Source organism: Sarcophilus harrisii, chromosome 1, assembly GCF_902635505.1.
Source record: "Sarcophilus harrisii chromosome 1, mSarHar1.11, whole genome shotgun sequence".
In the NCBI taxonomy this organism is placed as follows: Eukaryota; Metazoa; Chordata; class Mammalia; order Dasyuromorphia; family Dasyuridae; genus Sarcophilus; species Sarcophilus harrisii.
In genome coordinates this window covers 272,358,852-272,371,275 of record NC_045426.1, presented here as the reverse complement: position 1 = coordinate 272,371,275, position 12,424 = coordinate 272,358,852, and the positions used below count along the sequence as shown (strand labels likewise).

General features: G+C 35.2%; 1 protein-coding gene across 1 annotated transcript in view; it reads right to left on the bottom strand.

The window, feature by feature from the left end:
• The window catches only part of PDILT (protein disulfide isomerase like, testis expressed), a 51,986-nt gene extending 40,302 nt beyond the window's left edge, over window positions 1–11,684 (bottom strand). Inside the window, exons 1-2 of the mRNA XM_031944286.1 lie at window positions 11,611–11,684; window positions 10,780–10,985 (exon numbers count right to left, since the gene is read on the bottom strand). Coding sequence (XP_031800146.1) covers window positions 10,780–10,985; window positions 11,611–11,684 — 280 coding nt within the window. The remainder of the gene's footprint in view (window positions 1–10,779; window positions 10,986–11,610) is intronic.
• Between the last annotated feature and the right edge of the window lie 740 nt (window positions 11,685–12,424).

Below are 12,424 nucleotides of genomic sequence, written 5' to 3'. Positions count from 1 at the left end.
CTTAAGCTTTCCTAAAGGTGTCTTAGGAAAAACTTAAGAGAAAATTTGCATTATGGAGATAACATCCAAAAGCCATGAGTCATTTAGGACACGTTCAAATCTTTACATGTTAATTTTCCCCATTATTTTAAGTCACTAAAATATATTGACACTTTATGCCTATAAAAAAGATCCATAATTCATTAAGTTCACAGATTTAGAGCTGGAAGGAAGTCAGCATCCATCTAATTCAATCCCCTGATTTAACAAATAAGGAAACCAAGATATAGAGGGGTCAAGTGATTGCCAAAGGTCACAGACTAGATCCATTGTCTCTAGAACATTGTTCTTTAACTTGCTTCTCCTAGTGAAGAGTGAGTTTGGACATAAATTTGGAATGTTCTCTATTTTACAAAGAAGAATTGGAAAAATTTTGCTTGTCCTACATGTAAATTCCTAAAGGAACTTTTACCCAGGACAGTATGATTCTCACCTGAAAGTGAGGTGAAGAGGTGAAGATATACATAACCTACATGTATATCTACTCTTCTCACTGGCATTTTGTGTATTTAGAGAAAGTGTTTCCCGAGTATAAGGGGACAATGTTTTATTATTGTTTCTCATGCTTCAGTATTGCTGGAAGCACATTTGTTTGAGCTGATTGTGTCAAATGACTGATTACTAAAAGTAGTTAACTTAAATGTTTTACATAATTTCTTCTCACTTTTTTTGTTGTTCAATAATTTCAGTGGTGTCCAACTCTTTGTGACCCTATTTGGTGTGTGCTGAGCTAAAATATTGGAGTGATTGACCATGTCCTTTTCCTGCTCATTTTACAGATGAGGAAACTAAGAGAAATTATTTTAGGATATCCATTTAGAATGATCTAAACTATGCTGCAGCTCGGCAATGCACTGAATAGAGTGCTGGGCCTGAAGTCAGGAAGATTCATCTTGATGAGTCCAAATCTGGCCTGAGACACTAGCTATGTGACCACTTAACCTAATTTATCTCAGTTTTTACATCTGTAAAATGAACTAGAAAAGAAAATGGCAAACCATTCCAATATCTCTACCAAGAAAACCCCAAATGGCATCACAAAGAGTCTGACATAACCGAAAAATGACTGAACAACAACATTTTATTACATTATATTTAAATTATTTTGTGGAAGGTTAAGTTGGAATTCTATTGCTTTGGACCAAGTGAACTGCAAAGCGTATGGAGAAAAACATAGGTATCACATGATTTAACCAACCATATTCAACCACCCACAAAACAAAGTTTCAGGAACAGGGTCAAATAGCTAGTTAGTGTCAGAGGCTGGATTTAAATTCAGGTCTTCCTGACTCCCAACCCCCATGTTCTATCCATTGTCCCACCTTTAGGCTTCATTCTTCTTGGCTCAGAAAGCAGTTCACATAACTGTTTGAGTCTATGGCATGGATTTTAGAGATTAGAAGGTACAGAAATACTCTGCCTTGCATAGCTTCTTCTAAGGCAGCTAAGTAGTACGATGAAATGCTAGACTTAGAATCAGAAAGACGAGTTCAAATACTTCTTCACACACTTAGCTGTGTGATTCTGGGTATATCATCTCTGTCAGCCTCAATATCCTTATCTGTAAAATGGGAACAGTAATACCTCTATCTCATTGGGTTGTTTTAATAATCAAATGTGATAACAAAGGTAAAACACTTTACAAATCTTAAAGTGCTATATAAATGCTAGCTTCTAATATCATTATATAGTCAATGGCTAGGTAATAAGCTAAGTAACAGTACACTTAGATAATCTTGAAACTAGTTGAATAATTTGCTGTTAACAAAAAAGTTAAACCTTTTGTGGGACTTTCCAGAGATCTGTACTAAGCCTTTTCATTTTTTTTTACTTGGAATAAGACTTAGATATTATATTTTTAAACTTGCAAATGATACAATGGATAGATAAAATATTAGATGATATAGTTGGAATCTTTAAAAATTTTGACAGGCTGGTTGTGCTAAATCTAAGATAAAAAATAATTGGAGTTAAAGGTCAAGTCGTAGATGTTTTTAAAAATTCAACTTCAAAAGTACAAGATGAGACAAGCATGGTTGAATGGCAATTCACACAACTGCCAACATGATATTCCTAAAGCATAAGATTGATGTGTCACTATCTCTCTCAAGAAACTTCTCTGGCTCCTTATTGCTTCCAGGATAAAAGACAAACTTCTCTAGGATTGCAAGCCCTTCAAGGTCTTATCTCCTATCTGCCATTCTAGTTTTATCATACAACTTCTTCTCCCTGTTCAGATTAGTCAGACCAGACTGCTTATTGATCCTTCTATACAACATTTTGTCATTAGTATCTAAACTTTGGCATTGGATTTCTTCTTCATCTTTGTCTCTTATAAACTGAAGTTCATTTATATCAAAGCTTAGCTAGAATCATCTCTTTCATAATGCTTCTCCTGATTCCTCAGATGATAATGTCCCTTTCCAAATACATTTGAATTGAAGTTTAGCTTCAAAAACATAACTCAGAAGGAATTCCCTTCTTAACAGCATACTGATTTATAATTCCTATTGAACACAACTGTCCTTGGAAAAGTTTGGCTGGTTCCTCCTCAATCATTTGTGACTCAAGTAGAATCTGTAAGTGGGAAGGAGTAGAATCAGAGCATCTACAATCAGCTCTTCCTTCTGCTACTTATTATCTGTATGACTTTAACCTTTCTTGATCTTATTTTCCACATCTTTAAAATGAGAAGATTAGAGAAGATGATCTTCCTTTCAATTCTAAATCAATAACCCACTCTATAATCCTATGACATGACCTGAGCCTTCCTCTACATCTCTTCCGACCATAGGTATCTTTTCCTTTTCTGTTGTTAGCTGTTTTAAAAGCTAATTTTAATGTTAGCATGAATAAAACATAATAAAGACTAATCTGCAGAGAACAAAGATCAAACATGAACTTCCAGAGCAAAGAGAAATTATTTTAGACAAATCATTATTTTGGAGTACCTAAACTACTTCACAAATTAGGTGGAGAAGTATGATAGAATGCTGACTCTGGAATTAGGGACTCATTTTTAATGATGGTTATTCCGCTTCTTGGGCAGCTAGGTGGAGCCATAGGGCACAGAGTCCATCTACCCTACTTTGGATATACTAATTTCAGACTCTTACTGGCTGTGTGAACCCGGACAAGTCACTTAATTCTGTTTACCTCTATTGCTTCATCTGTAAAATGAGATGGAGAAGGAAATGGCAAACTACTCCAATATCTCTGCCAAAAAAACTCCAAAGAAAATGACTGAACAACAGCAAAAATTACTTTTTTTTTTTTTGTTATTTTGTGGAAAAGTTATGTTGGATTTCTATTGTTTTGGACTAAGTAAATTGCAGAGGTTATGGGGAAGAACATAAGTATAATGTGACATATTTAAAAGTTTCATACTATATAATAAACTATAATCATCCATATACAAAATTTAACTAAGTCAGATCAAGTTTCTGAATTCAAAAGCAGATATTATTCTAGGTTTAGACTCCTAAAGAGAATTGTTCTATTTGAGCTTTAAAACTAGAAGTCATCTTGCCTGAACCTCCTTGTTTTAAAAGTGTGGAATCTGAGGTCCAGAGAGGAGAAATAAATTGACCAAGATCATAAGCCCAACTTCTTTGTATTTGCAGAAGAAGGTAAATAATAACAGAATGTTATGGCAAACTCAAACCACTGGAAACTCTTCACCGAATGAGTGGCTGCTGAGTAGCATGCTGTATCTTCAATTGCGATGAGATATTTATGATTTACTCACTGTCCTCTAAAGCCTCCTACTCAGTGTGCTGCTGCAGCCAGAAGGATTATCCCAATGCCAAGAAAAAACTACGTCAAAGGCCATGGTGTGCCTGCCCCTGGAACACTGTGCATAGTCCAAGTTAGAGTAACATAGCTGGAAAAGGTCCATAGAATGACACTGAAAATGATCAGTGGGCCTCTGAACAGCTACCATCTGAGGACAGACTTAAAAACAGAAAGAGATAGGATTCAACTTTTATAAATTCATGAAGTTTATTTTTAAAAGGGGGGGTGGGACCCGGTCAGCCAAGGCAGAACAGGAGAGGAGTAGATTGAATGTGGAGTTGAAGGTAAAACCGAAAAAGAAGAGAAGAGAAGGGGTCAGGAAGAATTTGCTCTATTTTTGTTTTGTTTTTTTTTTAAATAGCTTTAGGATTTTTGACTTCAAAATCTATGGGAGTGGCCCCCTAGGAACATGAACAGTGTCAGGGTTATACAAACAAAGTAGTGCAATAGAAGCTTTGGGACACTGAGCTAAGACCCAAGAATACTGTCTCAGACTAGCCTCATTAATTATAGCAATAGGGAAAGAGGGATGAATGGTGGTGGTGGTGGTGGTGGTGGTGGTGGTGGTGGTGGTGGTGGTGGTGGAGGTGGTTGCTGCTGCTGTTCAATATTTGTCATTGGTTCTAGAAGAGAACCAGTGACTTCAGGAGGATGATGTCTTTACATGCTTGTGAATTAAGTTTAGATGAGGAAGTAATCATGATACAACAGAAAAGGCACTGACTCTATTGTCCAAAGCCTTAGATACAACCCCACTTCTGAGCTTTACTATCTGCGCAATTTTGGAGAAATTACCAGATGTGCCTAGACTTTCTTCATGTGCAAAATGGGAGAGGGATGGTAGACTAGATTGTTTCTAAGGATCCTTCCAGATCTAGACCTATGATCTCCAAATAATATATTAACTCTGAGGTCTGAGGTTCACTTCTGGATTATCCAAATAATGTTTCAGAAGAGGTACAGCACTAGACTAGGAATCTTGAAGTAATAGTTGTTATTGTTGAACCTTTATAACCTCATCTGGTATTTAACTCCAAAGGAACTGGATGGAGCTGTTTGCCATTTCCTTCTCTGGCTCATTTAACAGAAAAGGAAACTGAGGTAAAGGGGGTTAAGTGACTTGTCTTGGAGAGTTTTATCTAGGTGGTTGCCCTTTGTTTTCAAAGAGGACCAAACTGACATCACTATGTTAGAATTCAATTACAATGTCTCCAACTGGGACTGATCAGACCAATATGAGCTCAGAATACTCTGCCACAGGTCAGACACAAAGAGTCCATATGAACATTTGGGGTGGCTTCTCTAATTTTGCACATTTTGTGTCTCCTTTGGGCTAATTCAATTCTACTTTGCTCATAGAGCATAGCAAAGTTCTTTAAGCGAGATCTTGAGAGTCTCTATCCTTCTATAGATAGAGTCCTTCTATCACTTTTTTTTAAATAGCTTTTTATTTACAAGTTATATGCATGGGTAATTTTATAGCATTGAAAATTGCCAAACTTTTTGTTCCAATTTTTCCCCTTCTTCCCCCCACCCCCTCCCCTAGATGGCAGGATAACCAGTAGATGATAAATATATTAAAGTATAAATTAGATACACAATAAGTATACATGACCAAAACGTTATTTTGCTGTATAAAAAGAATCAGACTCTGAAATATTGTACAATTAGCCTGTGTAGGAAATCCAAAATGCCGGCAGGCAAAAATATAGGGATTGGGAATTCAATGTAATGGTTTTTAGTCATCTCCCAAAGTTCTTTCGCTGGGTGTAGCTGGTTCAGTTCATTACTGCTCCATTGGAACTGATTTGGTTCATCTCATTGCTGAAGATGGCCAGGTCCATCAGAATTGATCATCATATAGTATTGTTGTTGAAGTATATAATGATTTCCTGGCCTTGCTCGTTTCACTCAGCATCAGTTCATATCACTTTTTCTTATAGAACTACCTGGGAACCCTAAGAGATCCAATGACAGACCTAAAGTAACACAGCCAGTGCACATGAGAGCTAGGATTTGAATTTGAGTCTTCCTGACTCCAAAAGTAGTTAATTGTTGATCAACATTCTTTTCTGTGTAGGTGATACAGTCAGGGTAAACATTGCTAGGTTAAAAAAATAAAAGCTTGTGGGGGGGGGGGGAGGAAGTATGTAAATGTTTTTACTCAGGACCTCATTCAACTCAATTCATCTCTGTCTGGTCATTCTCCATTTTCACTTTTCTGCTTTACTGAGAGAGGGAGAGATTGACTGTGATAGAATTGGCAGGCACCAGAAGATCTAATCTGAGACTAAAATTGGGTCAACTTGCAAACTAGGAAAGAAGTAGAACTGATCAAGCTGGATTATCACACCAGGGTATCTCCAGAGGGACCACAATCTTGATCACCAAATCTGCAATCCTAGAAGAAGGATTTCTCTTTGAAATTTAAAAGTTATCATTTTAGGCCAAATAAAACACAGTTCCATAAAACTTGATTTAAACAGAATATTTGGCTAGAAAGAGACAAACAGATGCTGTTTTAATTTAAAATTTTAGTCAAATGAGGTTCAAGTAGAAAATTCATTATGTTTCCTTGCTTGCTGATAAAAATCTCTCTAAAAGATGTTAATGTGCTCTAAAATGTGTGATTTCTTACGGAGTCCAAAAATGAATCTTTCCTTTACTTATAAGGACTCAGACTAATTAAGCTAAATGTAGAATTTTGTGCAGTGTGGAAAATAATATAGTAGTAGTAGTAGATTTTAGCTCTTTAGTGAATTGTGATGACAAAGAACCTTAAACTTTATATCTTTTTTTAGTCTCATAACAAACCTGTGAGGTTGGAAATACAAATATTATTGTCTCAAGTTTTATAGGCAAGGAAATTGAAGGTCATAGAGAATAAATGACTTACTGAAAGATTCGCAGCTAATAAATAATAGAGAAAGGTTACCAAACAGATCATCTGAGTCCAAGCCCACTATAGACAGTCCATCTATATTCCCCATTATATAACATTTGTTGAAGCATAAATCAGATGTACTTTTTTATTTTTCTATTTTTTATTTATTTCTTTTTCCTTCATATCACTTTTGGTTCTGAATACATTGTTTTCTGGTATAATATGCAAATATCTAGCTTTTATAACAAAAAAATACACGTAGAAAGTGGGGAGGGCAGTTCAGTAAAATTAACCTGTAACTTAATAATATAAGGAATCCTCCATATCCATAATTCTCTACTCCTTCAAAGTGAGCTAGATGCATTAATGGATACCACACAACTATTGTTAAGTATCTGAGGCCAGATATGAAAACTCAGGTCCTCCTGACTTCAGGACTCATTCTCTATGCATTGTAACATCTAGCTACCCCTCAAATTTTCTTTTTTTTCTTGTTATTGCTGAGGCAGTTGGGGTTAAGTGACTTGCCCAGGGTCACACAGCCAGGAAGTATTAAGTGTCTGAGACCAGATTTGAACTCAGGTCCTCTTGACTTCAGGGCTGGTGCTCTACCCACTGTGCCACCTAGTTGTCTCCCCCCTCAATATTTCTTACAACGAATAATTTTCTATTAGATTCTTGTACCACAGTTTGCTTAATCACTTTCTCTTCATTGGGTATCATCCAATGATTTTGCCCTACCCTCTACACACATACACACACACACACACACACACACTTGTACACACACACACACAAGTATTGCTATGAATACATTAGGACAGGGTTTCTTAAACTTTTTTCACTTGTGACACATTTTTGCTCAAAAAATTTTTATGCAACTCAAGAGTAATAGGTATATGAAAATTGTATACAAATCACACACTTACTGTAAATAGATAATTTTATGACTCCCATATTCAGTTATGTAACCCCACATAGAGTTGCAATGCATAGTTTAAAAAGCTTTGCTTTAGAGTATATTGGACCTCCCTTAAGTCTTTATCTTGCTGGCTATATACTTAGCAGTAAAGATTTCTGGATCAAATTTTATAGAAACTTTGTTCTTTTCTGGGAATAATTCAAATTGCTTTTCAGAATGGCCAGACCAATTCATAGTTCCACCAATAATTGTATGCTAGTACACATGTGTTCACCTTTAACTATTTCCATATTTGGTCATCTTTACTAATTTTCTGATATGAGTTGAAACTTTCAAGTTGTTTTGATTTGCATTTCTATTATTAATGATTTATATCAGTCACTCATGGAATTGCTAATAGTGTACACTTCTGAAAATTATCAGTTCATATCCTTTATCACACTGGAAATGGATTTTGATATTATGTATTCATATTAAGTCCTTATACATCTTGGATATCTGACCTTTGTCAGAAATATTTGGTGCAAAAAAGAATCCCCAACCAATAGTTTCCCTTCTGTTTTAGCTGCATTGGTTTGGTGATGATTGAAGTTTGTAATAATAACTTTGGTGCTTGTCTCCATAAACTTATTTGATTAAGAACTCTTCCCCTTAACCATTGCAATTACCATGAAAATTAATCTGTTTCTTTTCTGTTTTAATGGTGTGACCTATGTTCTGATCACATAAGTCATTTTGAGCTCATTATGTAAGTAAGATGTTTTGCTTTCAAACTGCTTTCCAATTTGTCAGCAGTTCTTTTCAAATGGGCAGGTCTTTCTACATATAATTTATGTTTAAAGATGTATTGAACAATAAGTTTTTAGAAACAATTCTTTCTGATTCTTCTTTTACTTTGTTCCAGTGATTTGCTTTTCTATTTTTAAAAAAAATACCAAATGAATTTTATAATTATAATATACTTTGAGATGTATCTTTATAATATATTTTGAGATCTGGAAGTTCTGTTCCCTGCATTCATATTTTTTCTTATTTCTCTTAAGATTCTAGACCTTCTATTCCTCTAAGTGAAATTTGTTATTGTCCTATTTGGTTCTATGGAAAATTTCTTCAATAATTTGATTGGTAGCAAATATCTATGAATGAATTTAATTATATTTATTTATGCTATATTGAATATATTGAAAATTATATTGAAGGACCCCAGCTTAAGCAAAGAATATCTTTCCAATTTCAAGTAATTATTTCTTTAAATAATATTTTGTAGTTAAACCTATATATTTTGAGTATACTTTGGTAAATTGACTCCTTAGATATTTTAAGCATTTGCAGTTATTTTTAATATGACTTCTTTTCTACTATTTCCTCACAAATTCTGTTATTGCTACATATAGATATTATTGACTTTTTTGGATTATTTTGCATCCTACCACTTTACTAAAGCCATTAGTTATTTCATTTGGTTTCTTTTATCATTTTCAAAGGTTTTTTAAATAACCCATTTTTATCTATTTAAATAGATATATCAAATCACTTAAGTTGATAAAGTTATCAAGTACATCTTTTATAGAGAACATTGTAAAGTTTTTAAAAATTGTTATGACAGTTCCTGCCTTCAAAGAGTTTACATTCAGTTAAAAAAAGGTACAAATGACAAATACAAAAATAGCTATAATAATTGTTGAGCATAGAAGAGATGTGCAAATGCTACATGTGGCCCTAGCTGGACAAGATCATTGCTTACTCAGAAGTGGTTTCTTGAATGTATAACCTTATTTCCTTTTCAGGTGATTGGAGAGAGAGAATTACTAAACAGGTAGGTGATTAAAATTCTGTAGATGCCATTTATTTAGATATTGGCAAAAGAGATTAAGTATTTCATAATCATTCTTTTTAATAAGCTGTAGACATTGGGCCTAAAGGACAATACAATTAGTTGGATTCAGAATTGTTTAGGTGATACTGAAAGAGTATTTATTAATGGTTCAATGTCAACTCAATAAGAAACCTCCAGTGGAATTGCCTAGAATTTCTTAGGTTTGTGCTGTTTAATGTTTTTACCAGTGACTTGGACAAAGGCAGATGGCATGAACATCAGCATTTCATGTGATAGAAAATTGAAAGGGATTTCTCACACACAAGACCATAGTCAATATGCAAAAAGTTCAATAAGGATAACTGTAAAGTCTTACATATGGCTATTTTAAAAAATGATCCTACTTCACAAGATGAGGAGACATATTTAGATAGTAACTGTTTTGAAAATACATCAAATGTTTTAACGGATACAAACCCAACATGACTCAACAATGTGATACAATAGTCAAAAAAACTGAAACAATATTGGACTGAACTGAGAGGTTTAGCTTCTAGGCACAAGAAAGTAATAGTTCCACTACACTCTGTTCTTGTCAGTCCTCATCTGTAATAGTGTAATAGTTCTGTGTTCAGTAGTTTTAGGAAGGGTATTTATAAGCTGGGGGGGGGGGGAGGTGTGAGGAGGATGACAACCAAAGATAATGAAGGGCATGGCACATATTAGAATAGATGATATGAAGACAGAATTATATATGGTACCTTGGGAAAAGATAAAACAGCATAGGGGGGACATAAAGAACTGGTTTCAGATATTTGAAGGGCTGTTGTGAAGGAAATATCTGACCACAGTGGGCAGAATCAAGAGCAATGGGTAGGAGCTTCAGAGAGACAAATTTGATTCCATGTCAAGAAAATACTTCCTAACTATTTAAGAGTTGTCCAGAGATGAAATAGGGTGTCTTGAAAGTAATTTCCACCCTAAGAAATCTTCACGCAGAGATTAAATAACTACTGGCCAAATATATTATATTTGGGTTCCTTTAACATATGACTTGGCAATGATACAGTCACTGAGATACCCCAACTCACAAATCCTATGGTTCTGTAAATCGCATAACTTGTCTAGATCTCACACTTCATAGCTACCATTAGATAAGACACAACTCTCCTGAGAAAAGTAAAACCTTTTTCCCTTCTTTTTACTCAAACTTCAGAATTTTATGATTATCAAAATGCCACAGAAATGTGAGCTAAAATTAAACTCTCCTTTTGCCCTATCCCAACTGCTTAGCCCTTTTCTTTTGGGAGTCAGATTACTCACAGAACTCCACCATCAGAAACCGAGTCTCATTCAGCACTCTGGGCAGCGTTGTTGCTGTGAGAACCAACAAGTTCTTTTCCTCTTGGATCCCTAGGGCTTCAAGTCTCTGGACCCTGTCATTCTGGAAATTCCATCCTCCCCATGCCTGGGCCACAGAAAGGCTGGAGGAAAACAGAAAAATAACCTGGAGCAGCAACATCTTCCTCCTGCAAGAAAAAGAAATAAAGACTGCTCCCTTATCAATACTTAGTAGTTTTGATCCTAGAGGAGTTTGATTCCCCCATCATCATCCTAATAACCAGTCACACATTAGTGTTATTAAACTGATGAGGTAAGAAGTTTCACCATAACACTACAAGTACTAATAATGTATCTAGCATGGACTAGGCATTGCAGATACAAAATAAATAATGAAATAGCTCCTACCTTCATAGAGTTTACATTCTACCAAAAGTAGGAAAGGGAAGAAAGACATATATACAGATAAACTAACATAAAATAAATACAAAGTAGCTTGGGGGAGTGACGGTGGTCTAGGGAGAAAATACTAACTAGGCGGCTCATCAAAGTCCTCTTGTAGGGAGAAATGCTGTTAGTGGGACCCCTTTTGGAGAGTTTTATTTGACTGTGGTCCTAATCAGTTTTTGATCCTACTCTAATGAGAGTAGATTTTTCAACCTCCACTGAAGAAAACATAGAATGTAGTTGAGATGTGTTATTAAAAGCTATTGGACAATGGAACTTCAGTGCCCAGAATTAGTAAATAGAAGAAGTAGTCAGGGTCCAGTTTTTTCAATAACTGGCTATTTGACTTTGAGTAAATCACTGTACCTCTCTTGGGGTTCAGTCCTCTCCTCGATAAAATGCAGAGATTGTATGAGATATTCCTCAAAATTCTTTGTCATCTCTAAAATTCTATGGTTCTAGGTAACAGGAATGACAAACAGACATGGGAAGTGCCTGTCTATGCAACCAACTCCATACACAAAGCAAACTTTAAGGTGATTTAACCAGGGATCTGTGCTATAAATTTGCTAATATTTATACTCACCACTAGGCGATAAAAAAAAAGCATACACACTTGTACTAAGGTGAGGGCAGCTAGTAAAGCATATAAAGACTCATCTTTCTGAGTTCAAATCTGGTTTCAGACACTTACCTGCTCTGTGACCCTGGACAAGTCATTTAACCCTGTTTCCCTTAGTTTCCTCAAAAATAAAACCAGGAGAATCAAATGGTAAACCACTTCAGTATTTTTGCCAATAAAACTTCAAATGGGGAAATGAAGAGTTAGATATAACTGAAAAATAACAATAGCAACTAAGGTGAGATGATGGCAATTGAAAATTAAGGCTGGTGTCAAGTCATATTAGACTAAAATGTAGGATTGATCTTGAAGAACTGTTTTCCATTTTCTTGGTTACTCCCACTTACCCCATTATAGTTTGAAGACAACAAATAGCAGCAGGTAAGCACATCTACTTGGCATGATGATAAAAACCTTGACCAAGAATTAGGAGACCGAGGTCTTAGTTCTAAGTTCTACTACTATGAATAGCCTGAGAAAGTCACTAAAATTTTCCCTCAGCCTCAATTTCTCTATGTGCACAATAGGCATAAGAGTAATAATAAAAAGCACTAAGAG